General features: G+C 40.7%; 1 protein-coding gene across 2 annotated transcripts in view; it reads left to right on the top strand.

The window, feature by feature from the left end:
• The window catches only part of neurl1aa (neuralized E3 ubiquitin protein ligase 1Aa), a 102,697-nt gene that overhangs the window by 38,853 nt on the left and 37,683 nt on the right, over nt 1-26,161 (top strand). The window contains exons 1-3 of one of the 2 annotated variants that reach the window (XM_074631087.1): nt 1,641-1,916; nt 19,510-19,760; nt 21,235-21,556. In XM_074631087.1, coding sequence (XP_074487188.1) covers nt 1,883-1,916; nt 19,510-19,760; nt 21,235-21,556 — 607 coding nt within the window. In that variant the 5' untranslated portion in view covers nt 1,641-1,882. Of the gene's footprint in view, nt 1-1,640; nt 1,917-19,509; nt 19,761-21,234; nt 21,557-26,161 lie in introns of those variants that run through there. The other variant, XM_074631086.1, reaches the window with a different exon arrangement.

Below are 26,161 nucleotides of genomic sequence, written 5' to 3'. Positions count from 1 at the left end.
ATATAGTGACCGTTTTATAAAAATAACTTTTTTTTAATCATATTTGCTCCATTTCCACCCTCTGCTGCTTTAAGGATACAGCACAGTTTTATCATTTATAGCAAATTATTTCGCAGACCCCCTGACAGAGTGCCACGGACCCCTGGGGTCTCCTGGACCCCACTTTGAGAATCACTGCTGTATACAGTTAAATGTTTCATTTATTAATTAAATTGCTTATATTAACTTAAAGCTGCAGTGGGCAGAGTGTGGGTACAGAGAAAATATGATTAATAAAAACGTATTTCTATTATTTATATAAAACAATCACTATATCCTGTTAGTAGTGCATGAGACAGGTAATCTGAAAAAAAATCATGTTCCTCCTTTTGTCCTCCGGTGTCCTTCGGTGCTCCTAATGGCATCTGCAAGATTTCACAGACCGGAGAAAAAAAAACAGTGAGAGCTTATCTGGAGTCTGCCGTCTCTGAGCAGCTGTCAATCACTCGCGATCTCCCACCAAACGTTCAAACTAGGCAGTGCTGATCAAATATGAATCAATATTCTGTTACTGTAATGTCTATTTCTCTCCTCAAATGTTTTCAGAATCATCCTGTAGTGCACTGCTAAGCTGTAAAATGAGAAAGTTTGTGACTCGGCTGCCATGTTGAGATCAGCTTGAGGAAATACCAAGCCGGAGCACAGCCAATAGGAACGCTCTCTCTCTCTGAAATGACCTGTGATTGGCCAAAGTCTTCCGTCACGGGCTAGATTTTTTTACAGGCTGTAAACAGAGCCATGAGGAGGTGCAGAAGTCTAGTTATCTCTCAGAACACTTGAATTACAATATGCTGAAAGGTTATTATGGAATTTTTGCCCAATGATGCCCAAAAATATACTACCTACTGAAGCTTTAAAGGCCCCATAATGTAAAAAGTGAGATTTTCATGTCTTTTATATTATAAAGCAGGTTTAATTGCTATATAAATACTGTTAAACTATCAAAACGCTCAATATACAGCGAAATACACACAGCTAGTATTCAGAAATTGTGCATTTGAAACAAGCCGCTGCGATGTCACAAATATACAACATTTAGACCATTACACGGTTTTAAACATAAACATTCTAAATGTGTCCCAGTTTATTTCCTTTTGCAGTGTATGTATGAATGACATCAGCTGACAGGAAGTAAACATGGACCCAAACCGTTGTCTAGCAACACAATTCTGTTGAAATGCACTAAAACGGAGTGTTTCAGGCAGAGTAAATACAGGTATATTCAGGCAGACAGTATGAGGAAAATAAAGTTTTTTTTTTAACATTACATCGTATAAACATGTTCTAGTAGAAACACAAAATACAAGTATGAACCTGAAAATGAGCACGATATGGGACCTTTAAATCTACAAATGGATACAATTTAACACAGGTGGTCTATACATTTTTTGCAGCCTAAATATTTAGTTTATTGTTCCTGGTCACTCCTCCACCTCGTGCTCCATAAATAGGGCCTATAATAATAATACTCGTCCTGCTCGTGGCAGCTCCGCGTGGCAGTGACAGCGTTAAAGACGCTCAGCTCAGTCTCCACCTTTTATGTAAATGCAGTGTGTGAGTGGGACCCGAGGCGGAGAGAAGCGCTCGTGAATGGAGGGGGGGGTAGGTAGAGGGGGGGAATTGCCTTTCACGGATGTTGTCCCTTGCGCTCACTAGCAGGAGGTGTGGGTCTCTGTGTGTCTCTGTGTGTCTCCGGTGTTCTATCATCTATTCGGAGGAAAAAGAAGCGAGAGGTTGCCTTTAAAGACGCGAACGTGCAATCATGTCACGAGCGGTGGACTGTGCGACAAGAGCATCACAATAACCACACAGAAGATAAACAGGACTCTACCGGGATACAGATATGGGTGGCCACATAACGAGAAATGCCTTTTACGGTAAGAAATACATATATATTTGGTTGTATGTTTGGGGTGTATATTACATATATAGGCTGTGGTTCTATAAAGAGTGGTGGTGTGTTTAATATCAGCTCAGCTCCCATCACTGTGCTGTCTCTCTATCAGGTACCATATCGCCACTACAGCCTATTCTTCGGTCACAGTTACGTCACTCCGGTGATTAGAATAAAGGGGCTCGAGACGCGCAGCTGTGTTCACTTTAGATTAATGCGGCGCACCTCCTCGCGCTCCTTCCTATACGGAGACAGACCCTTATCCCGGGTTGTCCCGGGTTAAACTGTGGTAAAGTGTTCTTATGTAGTGCGGGCTCATGTGAGCCTCAGTGAGGGATGGAAAGTTGCGGGGTTTCCCTCGCTCTGCTCTGCTCTCTGCTCTGCTCTGTGCGGTGGTGGTGTGTGGTGTGGTTTCCCCTCCGTTAATAAAGAGACACAGTGTGTGTGTGCAGCTGTGCTGTAGGGAAATCGATACATTGATTCCCTATCGCAGTATCCCTGTGTGTTAAGAGAAAGGTCGGAGCAGCGTGGTGATGTATGGCTATAGGAGCAAAAACTGCATTGAATAAATGAAAGTGTTTGTTTGATTTGGTCTTGAAGTAGTGTTTGATTGTTTTATATAGTAACAAATGGAGCTCAGGATTTGTGTGTGTGGATTCACTGACAGTTCATAAAGAGTGGAAGTCAACAGTGAAGCTCCTGTGTAGGTTAAATGGGCAAACTGTAGGACAGCTTCAGGCCTTGTGTGTCTTGTTTGATGACAAACAGCAATCATCACACTTTGTTAAAACTTTTTTTCCCATAACGCTTCATCATGTTTGTGTTTTACCGTACTGTATATACTGTATATACGGGCTGTTAATTGATTATTTAATTGCGATTAATCTCGTGATTGTCCATAGTTAATCGTGATTAATCGCAAATTAATGCACAAAAGGATATGGTATCTGAGTCATTTCATCATATCCCACAAAATGACTAGAAATTTCACTCCTAAAACATAAATGATGCATAATCTAGAAACAATGACTGATCATTTTAAGTAACTGAACTTGATCCAAAATGCGACTGAAATGGTGTAAAATTGATAATTATGCAACTAAGTACATTTACTCAAACACTGTACTAAAATACAACATTTTTTGTACATTTATCTGACAGCTGTAGTTACTGGTTACTTTTCATATTCAGCTTGTATGTATAAAATGGGACTGTCAAACAATTAAAACTTTTATTTGTGATTAATCGCGTGATAGTCCATAGTCAAACGAGATTAATTGCAAATAAATCCTGCATTTTTTTATCTGTTCAAAACGTACCTTAAAGGGAGATTTGTCAAGTATTTAATACTCTTATCAACATGGGAGTAGGCAAATATGCTGCTTTATGCAAATGTATGTATATATTTATTTATTGGAAATCAATTAACAACACAAAACAATGACAAATATTGTCTTGACTTGACTATGACTTGCCCAAAACTGCATGTGATTATCATAAAGTGTGTAAAAGGGAGACTCCTGGGTACCCATAGAACCCATTTTCAGGTCAAGGGACTCCTTTGAAAATGGCCATGACCCTTCACACAGTCAAAAAAAAGGAAATGGCCATGCCTATTTTTCTCACCAAAATTTTGCATAAGTTTGGAGCGTTATTTAACCTTCTTCGCAGCAAGCTAATATGACATGGTTGGAACCAATGGATTCTTTAGGTTTTGTAGTTTCATATGATACCAGTATCTTAAATGCGTTGAAGACATTAGTGGTATTAAAACAAATTTGTGTTAACATGTTATTATCAAGTTAATTTTGACCACCCTAATGTATGTGCTGTATATTCCTGAACCTATAGGAGTTAAGCCTGTTCCTACAGCCTCTTCTGCTTTTGACCACCTGATCGTTCTAATTAAAGCCCCAAGATTAATCCAATTAGTTAAAGAGGGACAGATTAAGACAGCAGGAAGAGGAAGCTAGAGCCCCTTTTCTTTAGCCAGTGTGGTTGAAACATGGTAGGATCCCTCAGAGCTGATACTGATTTCACTCTGTATTTTACTAGGATCAGACTCAATTTTGGTACCCTTTAACCTGTTAAGCCTTAGCCCTATTCCTTGGAAAAAAAACGCCTAGAATAAGTACCCAAAATTAATCAGGACTAGCTCCTCAACCATAAGGCTTAGGTGCATACAGTATATCTGGTCTCCTTTGAATGGTAAGAAGATAAGGAATATGAATTGACAAACTGTTAACTGGTGTGTATTTCGCATAAAACCTCTGAACTCTACCCATAAAACCCAGTCGCCAGGAACAATGGTGGTTGTACGTTTCTGCAAACCAAAGGACAGTACGTTGAATGTCGGCATTTCTATATTTCATAAATATGTTTCATATTGGCCTGGTATCACACTTGCAGAAATGCACAATGACACATAGTTAACCTTGTGAAACGATTGGTTAGTTTTAGGCAACAAAACTCCTTGGTTAAGGTGAGAAAAAAGATCATGGTTTGTTTTCAAATAATAACGTAATAACGTAACAACGTAGCGTAACAACGTAGCGTAACAACGTAGCGTAACTACTGTACATAAATAACAACCGCCCGTAACAAGCGTAACAACTTTACGTAAAACAAGTTTAGTTAACAAGAGTAACAACTTTACGTAAAACAAGATTAAGTAACAAGCATAACATTACGTAACAAGCTTAACAAGCGTAAAAACTTTATGTAAAATAAGATTACGTAACAAACGTAAAGTCAACGTTTACTTTTGGTTTCACACTGGACACTACTAGCGGTCTCCTGGGTGAAAGTGCTGTGTTTGTTTGATCCACCCACCCTTTGTGGACATTCTTGCTGGTTATACTCATTATTATAACACGTAACCTTCAATAACGGCTGCGCAGTATACTATGCCACGTGCTCTGACCGAATGCAAAAACATCCACATACAATTTTTTTCCTGGCGACTGGCTTGACCCATAAGTCCATTTTCAGATACAAAAAAGTAGAAATAGTGTACACAGTATTTATCTGCACTGTTATTGTCATCTATAGTGGTTATTTGCATAAAAACACAATTCAAATGATTAGGAAATAAATTATTGTATTTTTATTTTTAAATATTTGCTTTGATTTAAAAAAATCTTGGCATTAGCAGTTTTAATGATGTATTATAACCTGTTATAAGTTTCTCGCCAAAACCTTCATTTTCCGAGATTGCATTTGAACACATCAAAGCTAGAATTTACCTAAGCCCAATACTCATTTATTACTCAACAGAGCTTGAACGCACCAATGTAATTTATGTGCTCTGTTAACGTTAATAGCTCCGTTATTTATCCAAGCAGGACTGTGCGGAGCCAGAGTTTCAGGATACAGGAAGTTGGCTCCGGTCTCTCGAGCTCGCTTGAGCGGAGCGGAGGAGTCGTAGCATTTATTCACCGACAAATAAACTGTACACACACTGCTACACCTACGTTCACATCTATAACGCCACCAACAACCTCACACTCACAGACTGTATGTGTGTGGCGGCGGCAAGCATGAAGCCATTGGCAACGCTAGAGCTGCTAACGTAACACAAATACACACACTGTTTGTAGGACAATCGTTATCGTTAATCCGGACAGACAGAGTGTCGTTACGCCTGGCAGACACACAGCGGACAACCTGCTAAACTAAACTAAATGTGCGGTGGAGACTTTTACTGGGAAAGTGTCTGCCTGCTAATTTAACGCTCCCGGACGTTGAACTGGAGACAGTGAACGCAGCATACGCTCCCGTATGAGTGAACTCGGGACTCAGTTGTCTGTTGTGCTCATACGCTGCAGCTGACACACCGCTGTCTCTTGTCGGTTAACGGTTAATAATCGGTTAACGAGGATCAGTTATCGCATAAGAAAATCTTCAAAATTAGCATTCCTAGTCGGAAAGCATCAATACAAATAGGAATATGAGTATCTGAGGCATGAAATGCCAAGGAATCGGGCAACCAGGAACAAGTTCTCAACTACCATCCATAGCGTTTTCCCTGCCTGCCAAAGTGGCGAATGGCCTGACGATTTTACCTGCCACTGCCAACACTTTACCCACATTCGGCGGGAGGCGGGTGCTTATTTCAGATCCTGAATGGGAGTATGTTAATCCCAAAAAGAAGAGTGGGTTAAAACTAAATTTGATATTAAAGTACAAGTGTTGCTATGGCGACCCACAGCCATTGACAGAAAGCATTATGTTCTTTCTGGAACTGAGAAGAAAGAGCAAAATTTAAGAAACCAGAGTGTCTGGTCTGATGTTTTCCTCCTTACAAAGAACTAAAACTACCTAAAGTGAAATCTATCATCCAGAAAACCTGTCACTGTTCTTCTTATTTCGAACTCACTGTTTACGTGTAGGTGTGAGAAAGGTGTGACTTCCCGAGGAACAGATTATGCTTTCTAAAGTTGCACCTCTGCAGGCTGTCGTCCTCAGGTGTGAAGCACCAGAGCACATCCAAACAGTGTTTGCTAAATTGGTTGCACAATTGAGTCTTTCGAGTATGTGGTGAGCTCCACTTCTGTGCTCCCGATTGACTGAAAGTGGGCCAGTGTCTGAGGCTGCTACAGGCTGATTCGATGGAGCGTCTGGCTCCGCTCGATGTGTATTGGATCCAGAATCCAAATGCAAAGCGGAGACCGAGCTGAAGAGATTGCCATATAACAAAGTAACATTTCTTTACTTCCTAGAATCAGATCGGATCACGGTAACGTCATGGGATGTGCCTCGGGTTATTGAATGCCAAATAAAGGCAGCAGATATTTAATACAGCATGCAGACCACCAGCCACCCTTGAAAATATTTTATTTTTCTTCTTTTCCTCTTTCTTTTTTTCTGCCTTTTGCTCTTTGTGTGTATGAGAGCGAGAGCAAGGAAGACAGAGCTTTAATCAGGCCTGAACAGTTGCTATGGAGTGACAGAAACATATGTCTCAGGGTCAGGTGGCAGTGTGTGTGTCAGTGTCGTCCAGATAATTCTTACTTTCTCCTCCTCGCCGGTGTGTTCTGGGACAACAATCTGCATCAACACGGGTAGATCCCCCTTGCATATACATATGTGCAAACCTAACCTTCCTTTGTCCAGCAAGCATGCAAAATCATGTGTGTGTGTGTGTGTGTGTGTGTGCAGCCAGCCCTTTCATCCTCATGACAGGTCACCTTCAAGACAGTGCCCACATAATGACTCCCGTCCAGTACTGAATAGCATCTTGCCTGCTTTCAATCAATACACACTGCATATCATTACGCCTCTCCACCAACCTGCTCTCCTTCACTGCCAAAGAAGCTTCATTGGATTCCATTGTGTGCTCCACTGTGTGCGGCCTCGCGGTATTATTACTTATTGATCACTGTTGTGTAATCCTGCTCGTGAAGAGAATGCGGTAACAGCAGGAAGACCGGTGGGCCCGTTAGCGGGTGACGTCAGCCAGAATTCATCATCTCCGCCGTCTCACCTTTCACTGCCAGGTCAGCGCTGTTTGAAATATTGATAGCAGAGTGTCTCTACAGTAGGGTAATCAGGGTAGGAAACTAGAGAGAGATATTCCTTTAGGTATATATATGTATTTATTTCGGTGGCCCCAAATGTAAATGTATGTAAAAACAATACAGAAAAGGCAATTTAACGCAACTTGTCACAGTTAAGGTAGGCTGTGTCATTAACAATAAAAAAATGAAATTATTTATTCAAATTGAAAACTCAAAGTTCTTTGTTCTTCCACAGTCTTATACCCCTTTCACACCAATGACCAGAGTTGGACCAGGGTTATCTGACCCTGGTTCAACCCTCCTTTTGTCAATTCAAACCAAGCCAGTCAACCGGGTTAATCCCTGATCAGGACAATCCAGATACGACCTGGGTCACAACCCGGGAGCAATGCATATACCAATTAGCTCAGATGTTAGAAATTGTTGGTGTTACAACCTCTGGAGGATTACAGAAAGAGGAGGTGATAGTTGCATCATCAATGTGTGTAAACTGTCACAGAATGATGCATGTTTCTGGGATAATACCATGTAAATATAGTACACACAGCATTTTTAGCTTTATAACATGTTTAACTAGGTTGTATATGTGGAGCTGTAATGTTTGCAAAAACATACAGACAACATACGGATTTACAGTATCTATTCATCAACATGAACCTTTTTTACTTTACAGTACCCATTTATCATATATTACACATTGTGCTATCTAATATGATAATATAGGCAACATTTACAAAAGGATTAGATGCTTCTGAAGGCTGAAATGTATATTTCACTCACTCCACCATCCCAGTAAAGATTTGCTTCATATAGTAGACCTAATAAAGTTGTTCAGCTGGACTTGTGGCTACTGTTAGATAATGTAAGAGCTTGTCCAAACATAATCAAATGAGATTTCATTTAGTTCGCTAATTGCTTTATAATGTAATGAACTAGGGCTGGGTTTGATGGAACAGGCGAGAGATGTGTCTTTTTGCAGGTTTATTTAGAAAGATAAAAAGTAAAAAAAAAAAAGCAACATTATAAATAGAAAATGTGTAAACACGCTTTAAAAACAGATGCTGGCGGTACCGCAAGGTGGTCGGCTTATTATTAACACGGTGTGTTTCCGTGTAACGCAACGCGCAAATGCCTCTCTCATTCAGCAGCCTTTTTATGTTCGTTTAACGTTACTCTACGTTGTCCCTCACCATCCCGATGATTCTGAAAACATTTGAGGAGAGAAATAGGCATTACAGTAACAGAATATTTATTCATATTTGATCAGCGCTGCCTAGTTTGACCGTTTGATCGGTGTTTGCGAGTTATTGACAGCCGGCTCTCATAGACGGCAGCTGGATGGCAGACTCCAGATCAGCTCTGACTGGTTGTTTCCTCCGGTCTGTGAATCCTGCAGATGCCATTAGGAGCACCGGAGGACACCTGAGGACACAGAGGCACAAGATTTTTTTCAGATTACCTGTCTCATGCACTACTGTCACGATATAGTGACCGTTTTATGGGAAAAAAACAAAAACATCCACCAAATAGCAGCTGATCTAGAGTGAACAGTTTTAAATTACGGGATCACCTGAGGTTCCTCTGACCGGTGTCATAATGGAAACCCCCCCACCATGCAACATCACCATGGGCACGAATCATCAGTGCATCATCAACACTAAACCAATAGATTTGTCATGATGTTGCCTAGCGGCACGTCAAGCCCTTTGGTTACCACCAACATAATGAGTGATGAGTCCGTAATGAGTTCCTGGTACCTGTCCCCCAGGTAGAATAGCGGCTACGGTTACTATCACTGTCCCAGTGGTAGTCTCCCTGTCATTGAGCCACACACAGCCTATAGGGTTTCATACACTCGGCCTGTAGCATCTGTCACACATGCGCAAACGCGCATGTGAGGAACTCTGGAGATCAGGAAGAACAGGAAATGTAATACCCTGTTAACTACAATGTAAAAAGGCACCCTATATAAGCTGTGAGCTTATTGAGCACATAAAAACCATCTTGCCTGAGCTGTATTTTTATGCATCTAAGCCTAAATGATAATGTGTGTGATTAATCGGCACTATTACTGCGTGATTCATTCCGCAGTCGGCGTTACATCAGACTGGAATGCCGTTTTGTCATGAGTCAGTGGGATTGAATACATCATCCAGACACTGCTGTGTAAACATCATTAAGATGTTGTTTGTCATTGCCCTCCAGGCTTGTTGGCGGCGTTGTAAATGACACTGTCAACGGATCTACAGAGAGCTAAATCAAATAAAGAACTCAAGAGTAACATTTTTACACTGGTAATCTTTGTGAAAGATGAAATTCATTCTTTTTTATCTCTATGAGATGGTTGCAATTATTCCAAAAGAACAAAATTAGTGTTAAAGCACAACAGTCAACATGGCGTGAAAATATGTTTTCTTAACTGATTGTTTTGGTGATGGATCTACAGCAGTACATTAGTAATTTTGAGAATTTTGTATTTTATGTAACATCCAACTCTAGCCCTGCATGCTTGCATATTCCCAAAATAGCTGAAATATTTCAGGTAAGAAGAGACTTACAGATCCACACAGGCTGTGTGTGTGTGTGTGTGTGTGTGTGTGTGTGTGTGTGCGCGTGTGCGTGTGCGCGCGTGTGTGTGTTTTCTCTAAAGACTCCTAGGATGAGTGTTAAGCTGGGCTTTACATAGCAACAAGTACAGGCAGTGGGTTGGTATGTGGGCTACCTGTGCTTCATAAGCACTGCTGCCGATGTTGTGACTGAATGGTATAGACCAGTGGTTCTCAAACTATGGTACACGTACCACTGGTGGTACGCGTGCTCTCTCTAGTGGTACGCGGAGGAATCTCTGACTATCGATTCCTCTGTATTGATGCTTTCCCACAGTTGCGCATGCACGATGACGCATACGCACGCCGTATCATGTTTCAGTTTGTTTTGGACCGGAGCCACGGTGAATAGCAAAAAAAGCACTCGACAGCGTGGTGCTACTAAACCTGAGGAGACGCACCCTATTCTCCCTGATAAACTGTGAACAACAAATCTGTGTTGAAATCAGCAGGAGGAGAGTTAGTAACGTTAGCTGTTAGGAGCCGGTGGGCAGCACAGTCCTGACTGGCTAAATACTGGAGATACGAATGTTAACAGAGGTGCCATTGAGTTATTATTATGAGGCGTTCAAAGTCGGGTCAGGAAAAATTACTATTTGGTGAAGGTAAATTACAACGTTATCATGATGTGTTCAAATGTAATCTCGTAAAATGTAGTTTTTGGGGAGAAACTTGAATACATCCAGTTGTTTGAAGGAGATGTTTTCATATCAATATAAAATAGATATTAGAGAGAGAATTATGATCTCTTCAACTTCCTAACACTAGCTCTAAGCAGCTTGCCAAGATTTTTTTTAATCAAAGCAAATATTTAAATAATCATAATCATTTGAATTGTGTGTTTTTATGCAAACAACCACCATAGATGGCAATGACAAAGTACAGTACAGTACTGTGTACAGTAGGCTACCCTCCCTGCCCCGAAAAAATAGGGCTTTTTGGACCTGCAGTGCATGCTGGGGGATTCTCTGTTTTGTTTTGTTAATGGAAACATTACTACCCAAAACAGTTAGTCCTGGCAACAATCTGGGTTTCTCATGTGGCCCCCAGGAAAAATAATTGCCCACCTCTGGTCATAATGGTAGTACTTGGAGAGTCAAATATTGTCTGGTACGTGGTGTAAAAAGTTTGAGAACCACTGCTATAGACTCATCATGTTTCATTATTGGTTATACATGGTGGTGGTGATCTGGGTATCTACAAATACTGGTCAGCAGGTTTTGGTCACAGTAGAAAATTATTGTTTACACACAGTTAATTCACTATGCTTTACCTATATGTGAATCAGTATATCCCCATATGCTATTTCAACGAATCATCATACACCAAAAAGATAGATTTTTGGTTTCACATGGGACACGAACAGCAGTCTCCAGGGGAAAAGTCCAGTGTTTGTTTGGTCCGACATTGTCGCTCTTTATACTACGTCACCTGACTTCCTTAGAGGCTTCCTTAGCGCATCACTGTTACTAGGGATTACTATGTATACTATGTATTGCAATTTTTAAGCATTGCGATTCGATACCAGGATATATTGCAATTTATTTTTGTTAACTTTTTCAACACTAGACCATGGGGAAAAAGTTTAATCACACACATCTAGGGACTTTTACTTTGGAAAATATCTAAATGAATACAGTAAATGTTTGATTTTCACCATGTATGTAGTAAGAGATTTCCTGAAGTCAAATATATCAGTCATTGTCAGGCATTATTTATTACTTTTTTCCCAGCAACCCAAAAATCAAAGAATAAAGACATTTACCTCACAAATTAATGGTATTTTCTTTTTAATTTATAAGGGACATATAATGATTTATACTTCTGGTGAATATAATCCATCAATTCTATTTCCATATATGTATTTTATATATACAGTTCCCTTTGTTAACACCTTATTTTGAAAACCGGACATAGTCCCATGTGTATACTTCCTCTAACTTCTCCAAGTCCGTCTCTAGCTCTCCCGTCAGCTCCGTTCTCTTTAACCATCCATGGTCAGCTCCATCGGGGCCGTTTGAATTTTTTCATAAATGTCAGTATATGGGTGCCTTACAGTCGTAGCCTATTTGACCACGGAGATGAGAGCGACGGCCGACTTGACCGCGCGTTACCGCGATACGATATGTTTCCTGTCCGTGACAGAGTTAGCATGCAGCTTTAGCCGTGATGTCTAGCTCTGCTTTTCATGTCAATGTGTGAAACCCAAAGTGTTTCCATCCTTTACTGGATGTGTAGTGTTTACCACGCTGGATTTAACATCGGAGGGTGCAGGTCGTATCCAAGCCGACCCTCCGCTGTTTGTACTTTCTTGTTTCGGCTCGCTGTAGTTTGTTTTGGTTGACGGATACGGAACGGATATGACGTCACGTTACTCAGACTATAACAATAAAAGCGGTAACTTCCTTCTACCGCCACATAGACTCTAATGAAGTGAGTATATCGCTTCTGGCATAAAAAAAAAATTTTAAATAAGAAAAAACACACAATACATAGGTGAATTGTGTTTTTCTCCCAGCTCTAACGAATACATGGGTTACATTTGAATTACAGTGCTTTATTGTTTGCAGGTATAAGTACGAACAGTGACTGAGTACAGCCTGGCTATTTGGTATTCTTTTACAACTCACCACACCCTGCATATGTTACAGTGCATTCAAACCCAGACCTCTTTGCACACATTTAAAAAAAATATACCAAACATTGATTATTGGCAAATAATATTCCACCTAATTCCAAATAATACGGATTAACTGTGACTTTATGTGACCATTTCATTCGGAAAATAGCTTTTACAGTTGTTCTCCAGAAACAGGAAGTCAATTTGCCAACCAAATACAGAGCAAATATTTGAATAGTTTTCTCCCACCTATAAAATCCTATTGGCATGGTAAACCGCTGCGGGGATGGCTGGTGAGTAAGGACTACACAGTTCTAGATTAAAAAGACAGCACACACAAGAACACAGCTCACCTCTCACTGTGAGCCAAATGAAATGGTAAGAGATTAGTTTACTGCTCCACCGAGATGTTCATTGGCTTATGACAGGTATTAGCTGCACACAAGCCTGTGCATTGTTGTTATTAGTGGGATAAAGACCACTACGCTCTGGGGCAGAGGAATACAAGCTTTTTTTTTTTTGCTTTGTTTGTTCATAATAAGACATCCTTGACCTTTGGCAAAATGGCTCCTGTGAGGCTGTTAAAAGTGCTTTTTCCCAGATAACACAGGCATACAGCTGTGTGCATAAACAGAGTGTTTAAGAGTCAGCTGTCAGACTGATGTTAATAGGAGCCATTTTCAAGCTGTTTACATCAAGGGGTCATATCGCGGACTCCATGGACATGAGCATATACTCCAGGATTTGTGTTGCTGAGCTAATTGGAGGACTGAGACCAGCCTGTATAGGCTCGAGGCTGCTTTGGTCTGTCTAATAACTTAAAACTACAACATGGGATTTAAGAGTACACTCTGAATCTTCAACAGTAGAACTACGATGTGAAATAAATAGTTTTCTCACCCATATAAACACTATTTTGCTCAAATTTCTCTCTACAAAGTACATTCAAAGCTTAACTCATATGTTTCTGTCTCATGGTCTTATGCCATGTTCAGACAGACTACAGCCCTCAGGTAAACCACCATATGGGCTGGTGTTGGTGTTGGCGTGTTGCTACAGACCAGGGTATCTGTCAGTTGATTAAAATATTTAGATGAAAGTATCGAAGCGCTCAATATACAGAGAAATACGCACAGCCCGTATCCAGAAATTATTCGTTTGAAACAAGCCGTTAGGAACATTTGTGATGTCACAAATCTACAATATTTATATCATTTCACAATTTTAAACGTAAACATTCTAAATGGGTCCCAGTTTATTTCCTGTTGCAGTGTATGTGAATGACATCAGCTGACAGGAAGTAAACATGGACCCAAGCTGTTGCCTAGCAATGAAATTATTTTGCAATTCCATTGAAATGTACTAAAACGGAGCGTTTCAGACAGAGGGTAAATACAGGTATATTCAAGCAGACAGTATGAGGAAAATAAAGTTTTTTTAAACATTACAGCATGTAAACATGTTCTAGTAGAAACTCAAAATACAAGTATGAACCTGAAAATGAGCATGATATGGGACCTTTAAATGGAGATTTATCAATAATGATACTCCTATCAACACGGGAGTGTGGGCAAATATGCTTGTTTTATTCAAATGTGTGTATATATTTATTATTGGAAATCAATTAACAACACAAAATGGAATTGACGGAATTGCGACGGAATTGCGTTGCTAGGCAACAGCTTGGGTCCATGTTTACTTCCTGTCAGCTGATGTCATTCACATACACTACAACCAGGAATAAACTGGGACACATTTGGAATGTTTACGTTTAAATCTGTATAAAGGGTCTAAATATTGTATATTTGTGACATCGCAAATGGACAGAAATCCTGAGAGCTTGTTTCAAATGTAGAGTTTCTGAATATATTTTTTTAATATATTTCCCTGTGGATTGAGCGTTTCGATACTTTCACAGTATTTATATAGGACTTAAGCCTGCTTTATAATAAAAAAAACATAAAAATCTCACTTTTTTATAATATGGGACCTTTAAACATCTCACAGTGGCCACTGGAAATGAGGTTAAGAGTGGCGAGAGTGAACCATTAAGGTTGCTTTTGCTGGAAGTATAATTTAGTTTTTTTCCTTCATCGTACATGTAAAACCTGAATAGCAAAGAAGGGTCAAAATGTCACAAAGCACTGAAGACTCTTAAATCCCATTTTAATCCGGTGTAGCTGCTCAGCAGTCAAACCCATTTGTTGCAAGGTATGGAACAGTATACCCTACCATTGACCTGCAAATCCAAATACCTGCAAAGCTGTTGAGCATTTAAGGTTGTTAGTTGTTAGGATATTTGGTAAAAGGACGGAGGATTAAAAGACATCCATCAGATTGATACAAATAAAGAAAGACATTATCTTGGTTCTTTAAACTGATACCCCCTCTTTGTTTGAATGGACGCTCAGAAAAGTGCACACGGGCTTTGTAGCGAAAAGCTACAATCTGAGACTATAAATATCATGTTGTTGTGTCTGAGTAAACAAAAGGCATCTGTTGTATCCTAGCTGATAGCCGCAGAGTGAAAGAGTGCGTTGATCGAGACCTTTAGATACGAGGGGGTTGCTAAGGAACATGAATTCACACATAGCCTGCTTCCCTCTTACAGCAGCTGCGCCTCTTTAGAGCCCCAGTAATGCATTCAGCTCAATCTGCCCAGGACCATGTGCACCACATTCAACAACTGCTCTCCTGTGGCTCTGCTCTAAGACAAAAGGCCTCGACAGTGCTCTTAGTCTGGGGCCAGATTGAACAGTAGACACGCGCACGTACAGGGTGAAGAACTAGATAAACACAGATGAGAGAGGGAGAGGCTGGAGACAAAGAAAGAGAGGGAGAACACAAAGCGTGCTGATTTTCAGGACTAGCTGCAAGGTCTTATCGGGGCTCCACAGGACATCTGCTGCTGCTGCCACTGTGTTAGCTTTCATCTGTTTGTTTGTCAAACAGCCCTCTGTGATTATGATAGTGGGTACACAGTGAGTCCAAAGCAACATAAACTGAATATTAACTGTCATTTCACTTTGAGCATTTTCAGTTACAGCCATTTATATTTTGTAAGTGAGCACCTGAAATAGGTAGGAATTAGGGCTGCTCAATTATGGCAAAAATCCTACTGACGATTATTTTGGTCACTATTGAGATCACAACTGTTTAACATGATTTGTCATTGACTTTGGAAACATCATGTATTTATTGATATTTTGAGCTGAAAAACAAAAAAAAAAGAAATAAATGTAAAAAAAAAAAATGCAAAACTTGCGATTTTTACCTTGGAGCGGGCTCAGTTTTAAAGCTGAGTGAAGATACTAGCAACATTGCCTGCTGGAAACACTTATTGTTTTATATTTTTATAAAGCACCACATATTGCATATCCTTGTTGATACTGCCCTTTTGGGTAAAATGGAAATTCGAAAGCTGCATTATTCTAATTTCTTTTGCCACTTTGGGCCAGAGGAACAAGCTTCGTACTAGGGCTGTCAAAGTTAACGCGATAATAATAACACGTTAACGCAAATTTGTTTTAACGCAACTTTCAATTTTGAGGTTGTAGCGGGCTCAGTTTTAAAGCTAGAGTGAAGACACTGGTACCGTATGAAATGAACTATGAGGTCATACTAGCTTGTCGTGAAGGAGGCTAAATAACGTTCCAAACATTCGTTAAATTTTGGCGAGGAAAAACTGGCATGGCCATTTTCCCCTTTACAGACATGCCCACTTTATGATAATCACATGCAGTTTGGGGCAAGTCATAGTCAAGTCAGCACACTGACACACTGACAGCTATTGTTGCCTGTTGGGCTGCAGTTTGCCATGTTATGATTTTAGCATATTTTTTAATGCTAAATGCAGTACCTGTGAGGGTTTCTGGACAATATCTGTCATTGTTTTGTGTTGTTATTTGATTTCCAATAATAAATATATACATACATTTGCATAAAGCAGCATATTTGTCCACTCCCGTGTTGATGAGAGGATTAAATACTTGACAAATCTCCCTTTAAGGTACATTTTGAACAGATAAACGTGTGATTAATTTGCAATTAATCATGATTAATCATGGACAATCATGTGATTAATCGCGATTAAATATTTTAATCGATTGCCAGCCATAGTTATTTCTTTATGTCTTTGAGAGCTAGATGGGTAGGCAGTCCCATGAATGTGTTGCAGTGGGAGAAGTCAAGGGGGCTTTACTTTTCTCTATTTTTTGCTCATGTATTGGTTGAATTTCAGATGAATAAACAAATTGGTCCTATTGCTTTGTGCAGCAGACACCAATGTGTAACAAATCTTGCACGGTATTTGTTGTCGTTCCTCATCAGACTCGTTGAAACTGAAGTGTTTCCTAACAGCTGAATGGCTTTTACCTTTCTTGTTGACCAAATGACAAAAGGTTCTCTTTCAGTCATCTTGGTTTGAGCTGAACTAGACAGGCCACAGCCTGGCTGAGAGTGACAACAATGACACAAGACAAAACGAGAGCATCATTGCGAATTGGATGCGGCACAATGATTGTTTTATCTCGATTATCTTGTTTTCGTAATCGTTGGAAGCCAAAATCATAATTGAAAATAAAATTTGATTAATCGCCCAGCTCTCTAAAACACAGAAGCAGAAATATTACTTATATATTGCTGGTCCATGTTTCTTTATTCCCACAGATAGGTGGCCAAACATTTGGTGTTGAGTGGGGTCCAGCATAGCTGACCAGAGTTTGATTGGAGAAAAACTGATACATCCGGGTAAACATCGGATTTTGCCGATGTTTACGCTGATGTGTCAGTTCCCCCCGATTTGAAGAGCTGGGCTTTCTTCCTAGCCGGTAAACCATACAGGGAGAAATCAATCAAAGAAGAGGCAGACATACCAATTCCTCCACTGACAGTAGCTTGAATGGTCCATAATGCAACACAGCTGGGAGACAAGGAGTGCTTTGAGTCAGGAAGTTACTCTATCTCTCAACCGGCATGAAATGTGGATCACTAACTGTCAGACCGGAGTAGACCAGACAAGTTGAGAGAAAGTGGGCACAACAAAAAAAATAAATTAAATCACTTCACCACAAAATATACTGGAAAGTTCAAACACAAATACTGAAACTTCTGGAAATCATTTAACATCCCAGAATGATGCTATGTAACAGATTGAAGTGAGTATCAAATGGCGGAACCGTCTTTAGGATTCTCTGTTGACGCCAAAGGCTTCCACTCGCTTTCAGAATACTAATTTAGCAATTTTAATCTGGCAGTCACCAGATCTGGAAAATCTGTGAAATTGCTTCAGTGCAAGTTGATTCTAGTCGCTCCTCCTATGGTCACACACCCCCTCAGCCACTCTCACACCCTAGACTCCATTCAGACACATTTACTGGATCACCTGGATGCATCGAATTATCATATCAAGTCGGTCAAGCCCTCCTCTACAAGTTGGATGCGAGATGAAATGATTTGGCTGGTTAATATTTAAGGGGCTGCTGTCTTTTATACAAGAATAATGTCTTAATCTCTGTTTCAGTTTAGCCGAATAATAGATCTCAATCAAATAAATGGTCTCAATCGCTAGTTTCAAGTCTTCTTCAATACAGCGTGATGTTCATTTAGTGAATTATGATCCCATTTAAAGTCAAATAGACCATAAAGCAGGGGATGCTTTAGGGCGTTGCTACCTTGTGATTGACAGGTCGCTACCACGGCGTTGTCTGGTCTGGGTGTGTTGTCCATGTTTTCGCCTTACAACTTTGACCCTTTTTATTCAGTGCTGTTTGTACCTATAGCTCCAACCTCTTGTGTCACTTCTGGTTGCAAAAAAACAGCATTGCGACGGCCAAATACCAAGATGACGATGGCCAAATCCATCCGCGTCAGTATTAGGCAGTCAGAACAACTGTCCCAACCGGTCGAGGCAGATGGCCACCCACCCAGAGCCTGGTTCTGCCCAAGGTTTCTACCCATTAAAGGGTTGTTTTTTTTTCTTGCCACTGTCGCACCGAGTGCATGCTCATGTGGGATCTCTTGTCGGGTCTCTAAATTACATAGTACGGTCTAGACGGTCTAATGATTTGATGCTATATGAAAGTAAATTGAATTGAATAGTATAAAGAGTGAGAAAGTCCATTTTCCAACCAAGTACTTTTGTTGCCTATACCTAACTAAGGAAACCTAAAAACCAAGTAAACCTATATTGTAAGTTTATTTTGAAAAGACACTGTGTAACTAGCGGAAACTGACACGTCCTCCCTGACATGTTCAAAACTGACGCTAGAGAGGTACTTAGAGCACTGACCAAGCCTCGATATTTGATGAGTTGCGAGTGAGAATGTGTAGAATATGTTGGAACTGCATTGCACTGCCAGACAGCGCATGGCTTCTACTAAAGACTTGTGTTTACAGATGCCCAAACGGCTCACAGTCGACATTGGACCCTCTTATCACATCCATTGGCTTTCTAAAGGGCTTGTTTGTCTGTAGACAGTTCAGAATGTGAACTGAACTGAAGAGCATAATTACTTGTCTTGGGACATGTGTTGCAATCTAGACCTGCATGGAGATTTGCTTTCCACCCTGCAGGTCCCTGCATGTGATTATGGCTGATTAGCTTATTACTCAGTTGCTCACAAATAATCAACAAAGAACCCCAAATACAAGAACTCTTAGATTAAGCGGTAATATCTGATATTATTCTCTGATGCAAAGCTTTTCATCAAATTTGAAACAAAAACATCAGGCACTAATTGCTGTGACTAAACCGAACCTCCTGCTCCTAATTAGGACCGTTTTGTTTGACAGTAGAGCTCAACTCTGTGCTTTTGTCTCTCCCCGCCTCAGACTCCCTCGGTGGCCCGTTCCCGTCCACATCACACCGATGCCACCACAAACCCAAGAGGTGCCTGCCCATCCAGTGTGGCAGCGTTGGCGGGCCCCTTCCCATCAGCCCGCTTCTTTTCCATCCAAATGCCAAGGGATCCCAAATTGTCATGGACCTCGCCCAGAAGACAGTCAAGAGGCAGGCGAGTTTCTGCAACGCCATCACCTTCAGCCACAGGCCCATAGCGCTGTACGAGCAAGTCCGCCTCAAGGTATTCTATGTCAGAATGGAGCACTGGTGCTCCTAAAAGTCTGGGAGCTTTTAGACTGTCAAAACTATTCTACTGTTTTTTTTTCTTAGGTTGACATTGAAAATGTGGAGTTCCTCAATGAAGACTCAACTCAAAATGTCTGTATTGAGCTCAACAGTGAGGTTCCGGAAGTGAAAATCCCATTCATATTCTGAATCGCCGATTTGATTATTAGCCATAAAGTCGTAACCATCCAAGGTAGAAATACTACAGGCTACGAGATTGTGACACGATATGCCCCTACAGAAGCCACAAGTCCGTATGATATCAAACATGTTTTAAGAAAAATGTGTTTTATTTGCGATGACACGGAGAAGTACTACGCTACCCACAATCCATAGTGTAACAGCGACGTCTCTTATTGGTGGAGCTCACTGTTACCATGGAAATGTTTACCGCATCCGTAAATGGCTAGTGAGGGTATGCGCTCGTACGTGCTGCTCCATAGTCTGCTCCCAGATTTCAAACCGGGCCAACATGGCGGCTCCTTTGGAAACTTTCTCTTATATTATGAATATAGTTCACCGAAATGTGTTTCTGAAGACATTTAAGGCAAGAAGTAAGGCATGCAGTTACTGAATCTGTCTTCATTTTCAATTGACAATGGTTAGTTTCAAAGTTTTTCAGAGGTGGCAAGTTGCCATTCGCAATGGTTCATGGGATGAGTAGTTCCTTCAATCTTAAAATAATTATGTACACAGTTTTGTATCTTCGCCTTTTTTCCGTTTTCCAATTTTCGTTTTGCTCCGAATAAAATGTTTTATGGTCACGATTCATGTTGTAGCTGGTTGCCTTGGTTCTAGGTCTGTCCCCAATACCATTTTTGGGGGTTTTGAAGCTTTGGTGAGAAATATTAAAAGGGATTTGAAGGCTGACATGTTCTTCTGTCTGTCTGTCTCCATCTCCCCCGTTATATACCCGTCTGAGAATAACTAATAATAATTCATGTTGAATATTAATTGTGGGATTATTGCTTATTTCATGGGCTATTTGGAGATTTATACATTATTATAACATACCTGTATATATATATATATATATATATATAAAAAAACAAAAGAAACGAAGCATTCGAATACTGATATGGAGGTTGATTACCATGGCAACGGTCAAAGCTTCGAAGCATTCGTGTCAGCCCTACTTGGTTCCATGCTTAAAACTCTTTATATAAGTATTTTCTGAAACGTCAGTGGAGGGAATGAACGGGAATTTCACTTCCAGAACCGGAGCCGTTCAAAAAGTGGGCGGTCACTGTAGTGCTCTATTGGAATTGAAGCCATATAGAGTCAAATATTATCTAGTATTTGAGAGTTGGGGGTGATTTACAGCTTCATGTCAAATGGCAGTCTGCAATACTTATCTCACATTTCTAGGAAATAATCAAATATTTTCCAAATAATACCAGTAAAGCCACATTCGGCTCTCTTCTCCCCAGATTACTAAAAAGCAGTGTTGCTGGAGCGGGGCTCTACGTCTGGGCTTCACCGCCAAAGACCCCTCCAGGATAAACCCAGACAACCTGCCCAAGTACGCCTGCCCCGACCTGGTGTCCCAGAGCGGCTTCTGGGCCAAGGCCCTGCCCGAAGAGTTCGCCAACGAGGGCAACGTTATCGCCTTTTGGGTCGACAAGAAGGGCAGAGTCTTCTACCGCATTAACGAGTCCAGTCCCATGCTGTTCTTCAGTGGAGTCCGCACAGCCGAGCCCCTCTGGGCCCTCATTGATGTTTACGGCCTGACCCGCGGAGTGCAGCTGCTAGGTAAGATGACATGAAATGCAGAGCTGAATTGCAAACCAGACAAAGCGGGCAACTGCCTCGGGAACTCAGACCCTCGGGGGCCCTAAAAATAAATCAGTTTGTGGTAATTTAATTAACTGATTAATATAAATTTAAATGGAAATGGGTTTACAAGAATAGTACATAATAGGACATATAATATATGTGTACATGCAGTTTTCAACGCTACCATTGGATGATAGAGACTCCAATTGTGCAAGCAATTGTGGTAATATCCAACACAATTGTGACTTTTTATCTCAGATACCATGGTAATTTTGGATCATACTGGGTCCAGTATATAAAACCAGATGCTAGTGTTTATTGCTGGTGGGTCACACATATTGTAACCCCTCACATAGAATCTTACATGTTGTAGTAGCTGACTGTTTGGTCCAGCCGGTCTCTGCCTTTTCTTCCAGTTGATTTTTGGGGAGGTGAAACATAGATTGCAGGACGACAATGTTGATAAGCGCTGCAAATTCATCCGTCGAAATAGATATGGTCGACCATCAAAGTGAAATGACTCGCGATCGTCCACGGGATAATGCGCCATTGCATTTAACCTTTTGAGTTTCCTTAGAACAGTGGTTCTTAAACTATGGTACACATACCACTGGTGGTACGCGTACTCTCTCCAGTGGTACACGGAGGAATCTCTGACTATCGATTCCTCTGTATTGATGCTTTCCCACAGTTAACAACAACAGTGCAGTGCTACTGAACCTGAGGGATGCACCCTATTTTTTCCCTGATAAAGCGACACTGCGAACAGCAAATTTGTGTTGAAATCAGCAGGAGGAGAGTTAGTAACGTTAGCTGTTAGCAGTCAGTGGGCAGCACAGTCCTGACTGGCTAAATACCAGAGATACGAACGTTTACGGAGGTGCCATTGAGTTATTGTTATGACTCGTTCAAAGCCGGCTCAGGAAAAATGACTATTGGGCGAAGGTAAATTACAACGTTAACATGATGGGTTCAGCTCGTCTAGCTTGCCCCGATATTGTGTTATTTGATTTGATTTCACTTTACTATCAGGACATTTAACCAAACAACAGAACCATATACAAACATATGGCGGCTGTGGCTCAAAGGTAGTGCGGGTCGTCCACCAATCGGAAGTCGACAGTGAAGGCTTTGCCGTCGGTGTGTGAATGAGTATTTAGATTAGATACCGATGGGCAGGTTGGCACCTTGTATGACAGCCTCTGCCATCAGTGTATGAATGTGTGTGAAGGGATGAATGCTGACATGTAGTGTAATGCGCTATATAAATGCAATTTAATTTACCATGATGTAATATTACCAGTCAGGAACAACATTCTTTGAAAACTTGACTCAAGTGTTTGGCCCACAATCTTTAAGCAAATCCGCAGCAGTGGAGCCAGTCTCGCTTTAAGATGAACACAGAGAAAAAACTAGGATCTGTTTGTTTGCTCCAAATGACCTCAGTCTCTTGAGAAAGTAAATGTTTTGTTGTGTCTGGTCACAGATATAATCTATATATGTGCACTCCAAGATAAAGAAGAGGAAACTGGTTCAATCTGTGTGTTACTATGGACAGTAACAAGTGGAGGATAAGAGTTCACCGGGAGACCAAAAATAATTTCTCGTGTCTTCTTTGGATTAATAATTAGTGATCCACTCCACTAATCTGTCCGTATGATACTGATGAATACTCGGATCATCTTCAGTGCCGAACAAAGACAATAGTGTCGTATGATCTGAAAACTTCAAAATGAATGTATTTGGAATAGGGCTGTCACGAAATCAATTTTTCTCAACACGATTATCGTGGCAAAAAGTATAATTATTGTTATTATTATATAATAATAATAATAATTTTATTATAATAATAATAACACTGACAGCTGTTTTTGCCTGTTGGGCTGCAGTTTGCCATGTTATGATTTGAGCATATTCTTTATGCTACATGCAGTACCTGTGAGGGTTTCTGGACAATATTTGTCATTGTTTTGTGTTATTAATTTATTTCAATTAATAACTACATATATTTGCATAAAGCAGCATATTTGCCCACTCCCATGTTGATAAGAGTATTAAATACTTGACAAATCTCCCTTTAAGGTACATTTTGAACAGATAAAAAATGTGCGATTAATTTGCGATTAAATATTTTAATCGTTTGACAGCCCTAACTAAAACACGTTTTTTATCGTCAGGTGATTGTACACTAAAGAAAAGATACTCATCAATATTGTATTCCATTTCTGCGAATAGATACCCCTAACTGTTACACACTGGTCCTTTAAGTGTTCTGCTTATGACAAGGACAATTTTTAAAAAAAAGTCTTGTCGAAGCATCGTCGATTGTGATAATTTTTCTTTGTCACTGTCATCACAGTTTCTTTCTTCGAAAGCCATGACGTTTCATTCCTGCAGATGACAAAGTAGGTTTTTATTGCGTCCTGTTTACTGTAAACAGGTCCTTCCTAGAGGTTACCCTTCCTGTTTTTTTGTGTACATTAAAGCCTTCCATGAAGCGATGGAATAACAACGAACAAAGGCTATCTATATCTGACCAATATTTGGCCCCAAAGGCAGCAAGGGGATGTCTGCTGTGCATTAACCAAGGTATGCTGGGTAGCTCAACATGCATAGCCCAGGATAGTATGGCCCAGGCTTTGATGTGAGAGAATGTATGCACATATTTCTTTTCCCTGGTGCTGTCATTCCCTCTGCTGTCGTGAAAATAGACCAGGGGGTCGCATGTCCCACAGATAGAACATTTGATTGTAATTGGGTGTACTGTGTTGATTGGTTCTCCAGGGTGGTGGTGGGGGGGGGATGGTTAGCGTCATGAGTATTCTTTGCTTTCCCCTCTCTGTGCCTGTCTTTCCACCTGATGACACTAAGTGGCACTTATGGTTTCTAACTCAAAGTCTTGTTTCTGTATGTAAGTCTGTCCTAATAAATGGACTGTTTGTGGATGGATCTCAGATAATGGGACACGTAGAAAATGGTTCAAATATCAAATAAGTAGAGGCCCAGCAGTTGAGCTGATACCACCCCAAGGTTCGCTGTGATTGAAGTCTCTGTAATGCATCTTTCTGAGAGATGTCTGACCCTCCTTTGAAACAATGCTCCAAGCACCAAAACCGGGCTTCTCCTTAGCCCTATTAAGTCATTTCTACTGTCTTTTTTTTACAGTCAGGCCATACGCAGGGCTGCCTTCATGTTCCTCAGGGGGCCAACTGACTGACATCTGCCCCTCCGAACAGGCCCCTGTTCAGAGGGGTGGAACCGCTATACCGAAGGTCGACATAGAAATACATCATCCAGACTAGACGCGGCCCCCTTTTGTGAAGCCGAATGGCCAATTGTGTCCGCTCTGCGCATCACGTTTCTGTGCGCAACGCTCCGTGAACCTTTCCCCTATCCTCCGATAAGCCCTTGGGCTTCCACATCTGAGGCCTTCTCCCTCGCTTTCGCTCCTTATTTCATCTGACATTTGAAGGGGGCTGTTGTTGTTGTTTTTCCAGCCTCGGATTCTCAATTAAACCAGTAGCTTGGCAGGCAACACATAAGCAATAGAAGTGATAAAAATGCAGTATTTCCTTTATTACTTTTTTATAAATCTTCCAATACCTAAATCAGAACAAATCAAGCTTTAACTGCTGTTGAAAAAAGGTTTTGTTACAACTGTTGACATTCTATCTTCAAACCCTTCCCCCCCCCCCACCTCTATTCTTTGCCAAAATTTCCCCTGTAGGATCGATACCATTTATATTCTCTCCATTTTTTCAGGGGCGAGTGAGATTATTCATTGTGCCTCCTTGGAAATACTATAATCCTCGCTACATAAAGATTGAATTAAAATTCTATGGTGGATTAAGTTTCTCGCTCAAAGACATTTTGTACAGCTCGTGTATGTCGGCCTTTCATAATGTAAGTTAGCGGGGGGGGGGGGGGGGGGCTCTGGTAGTGTCTCTAGTGTCCCCACTAGACATGCAGCTTCCACTGCCTATTCAAATCTACCTGTCTTCATATCACTTGACATGCTTCTCCTTCCAGCTGTTGCATTATATTGCCCTTTTTAGTTAACGGCTCCTGTGTTTTGTCAGCTCACTGTCAGTATTTAATGGGTGGAGGTTTTTTTCATGCACACGCTGCTGGGTGCTTTGCTTTATTATGACTGATGGTTAAACGAGTGGAAGGCAGGTCTTGTCACAGGTTGCTATTCTGCCAACTCCTGCACTTACAACAACCCACAGGAAATTGATTTCATCCCTTTTTTGTCCTTTACCAAAAACAAAATGAATATGAAGCTTGAAATGAATGAAAATTTAAAAACAAAAAGGCAAAAAATAAATAAGGCCTGTGTGAAACCCATGCCCCCAGGAAGAGCACCGGTTGTCAATCCCGACTTTCGTAGTGACCTCCGTGTCCGTCACGTGATGCATCGGGCCCAAAAAGACTTTTTCCCATAAACTTACATTGGGAAAGAGACGTCTGTAACTCAGCGGATCATTTTTTTGAGGTGAATCAACTTCCCAGTACGAACACTCTAATAGTCCTTATTTTAAAAATTAAGTTTTTAAAGTTGTAAAACGCACCAATAGCTGA

The sequence above is a fragment of the Sebastes fasciatus genome, chromosome 3, assembly GCF_043250625.1.
Source record: "Sebastes fasciatus isolate fSebFas1 chromosome 3, fSebFas1.pri, whole genome shotgun sequence".
Taxonomy (NCBI): domain Eukaryota; kingdom Metazoa; phylum Chordata; class Actinopteri; order Perciformes; family Sebastidae; genus Sebastes; species Sebastes fasciatus.
Note: the sequence above shows the minus strand (reverse complement) of the source record. Positions and strands in the feature narration are given on the sequence as shown.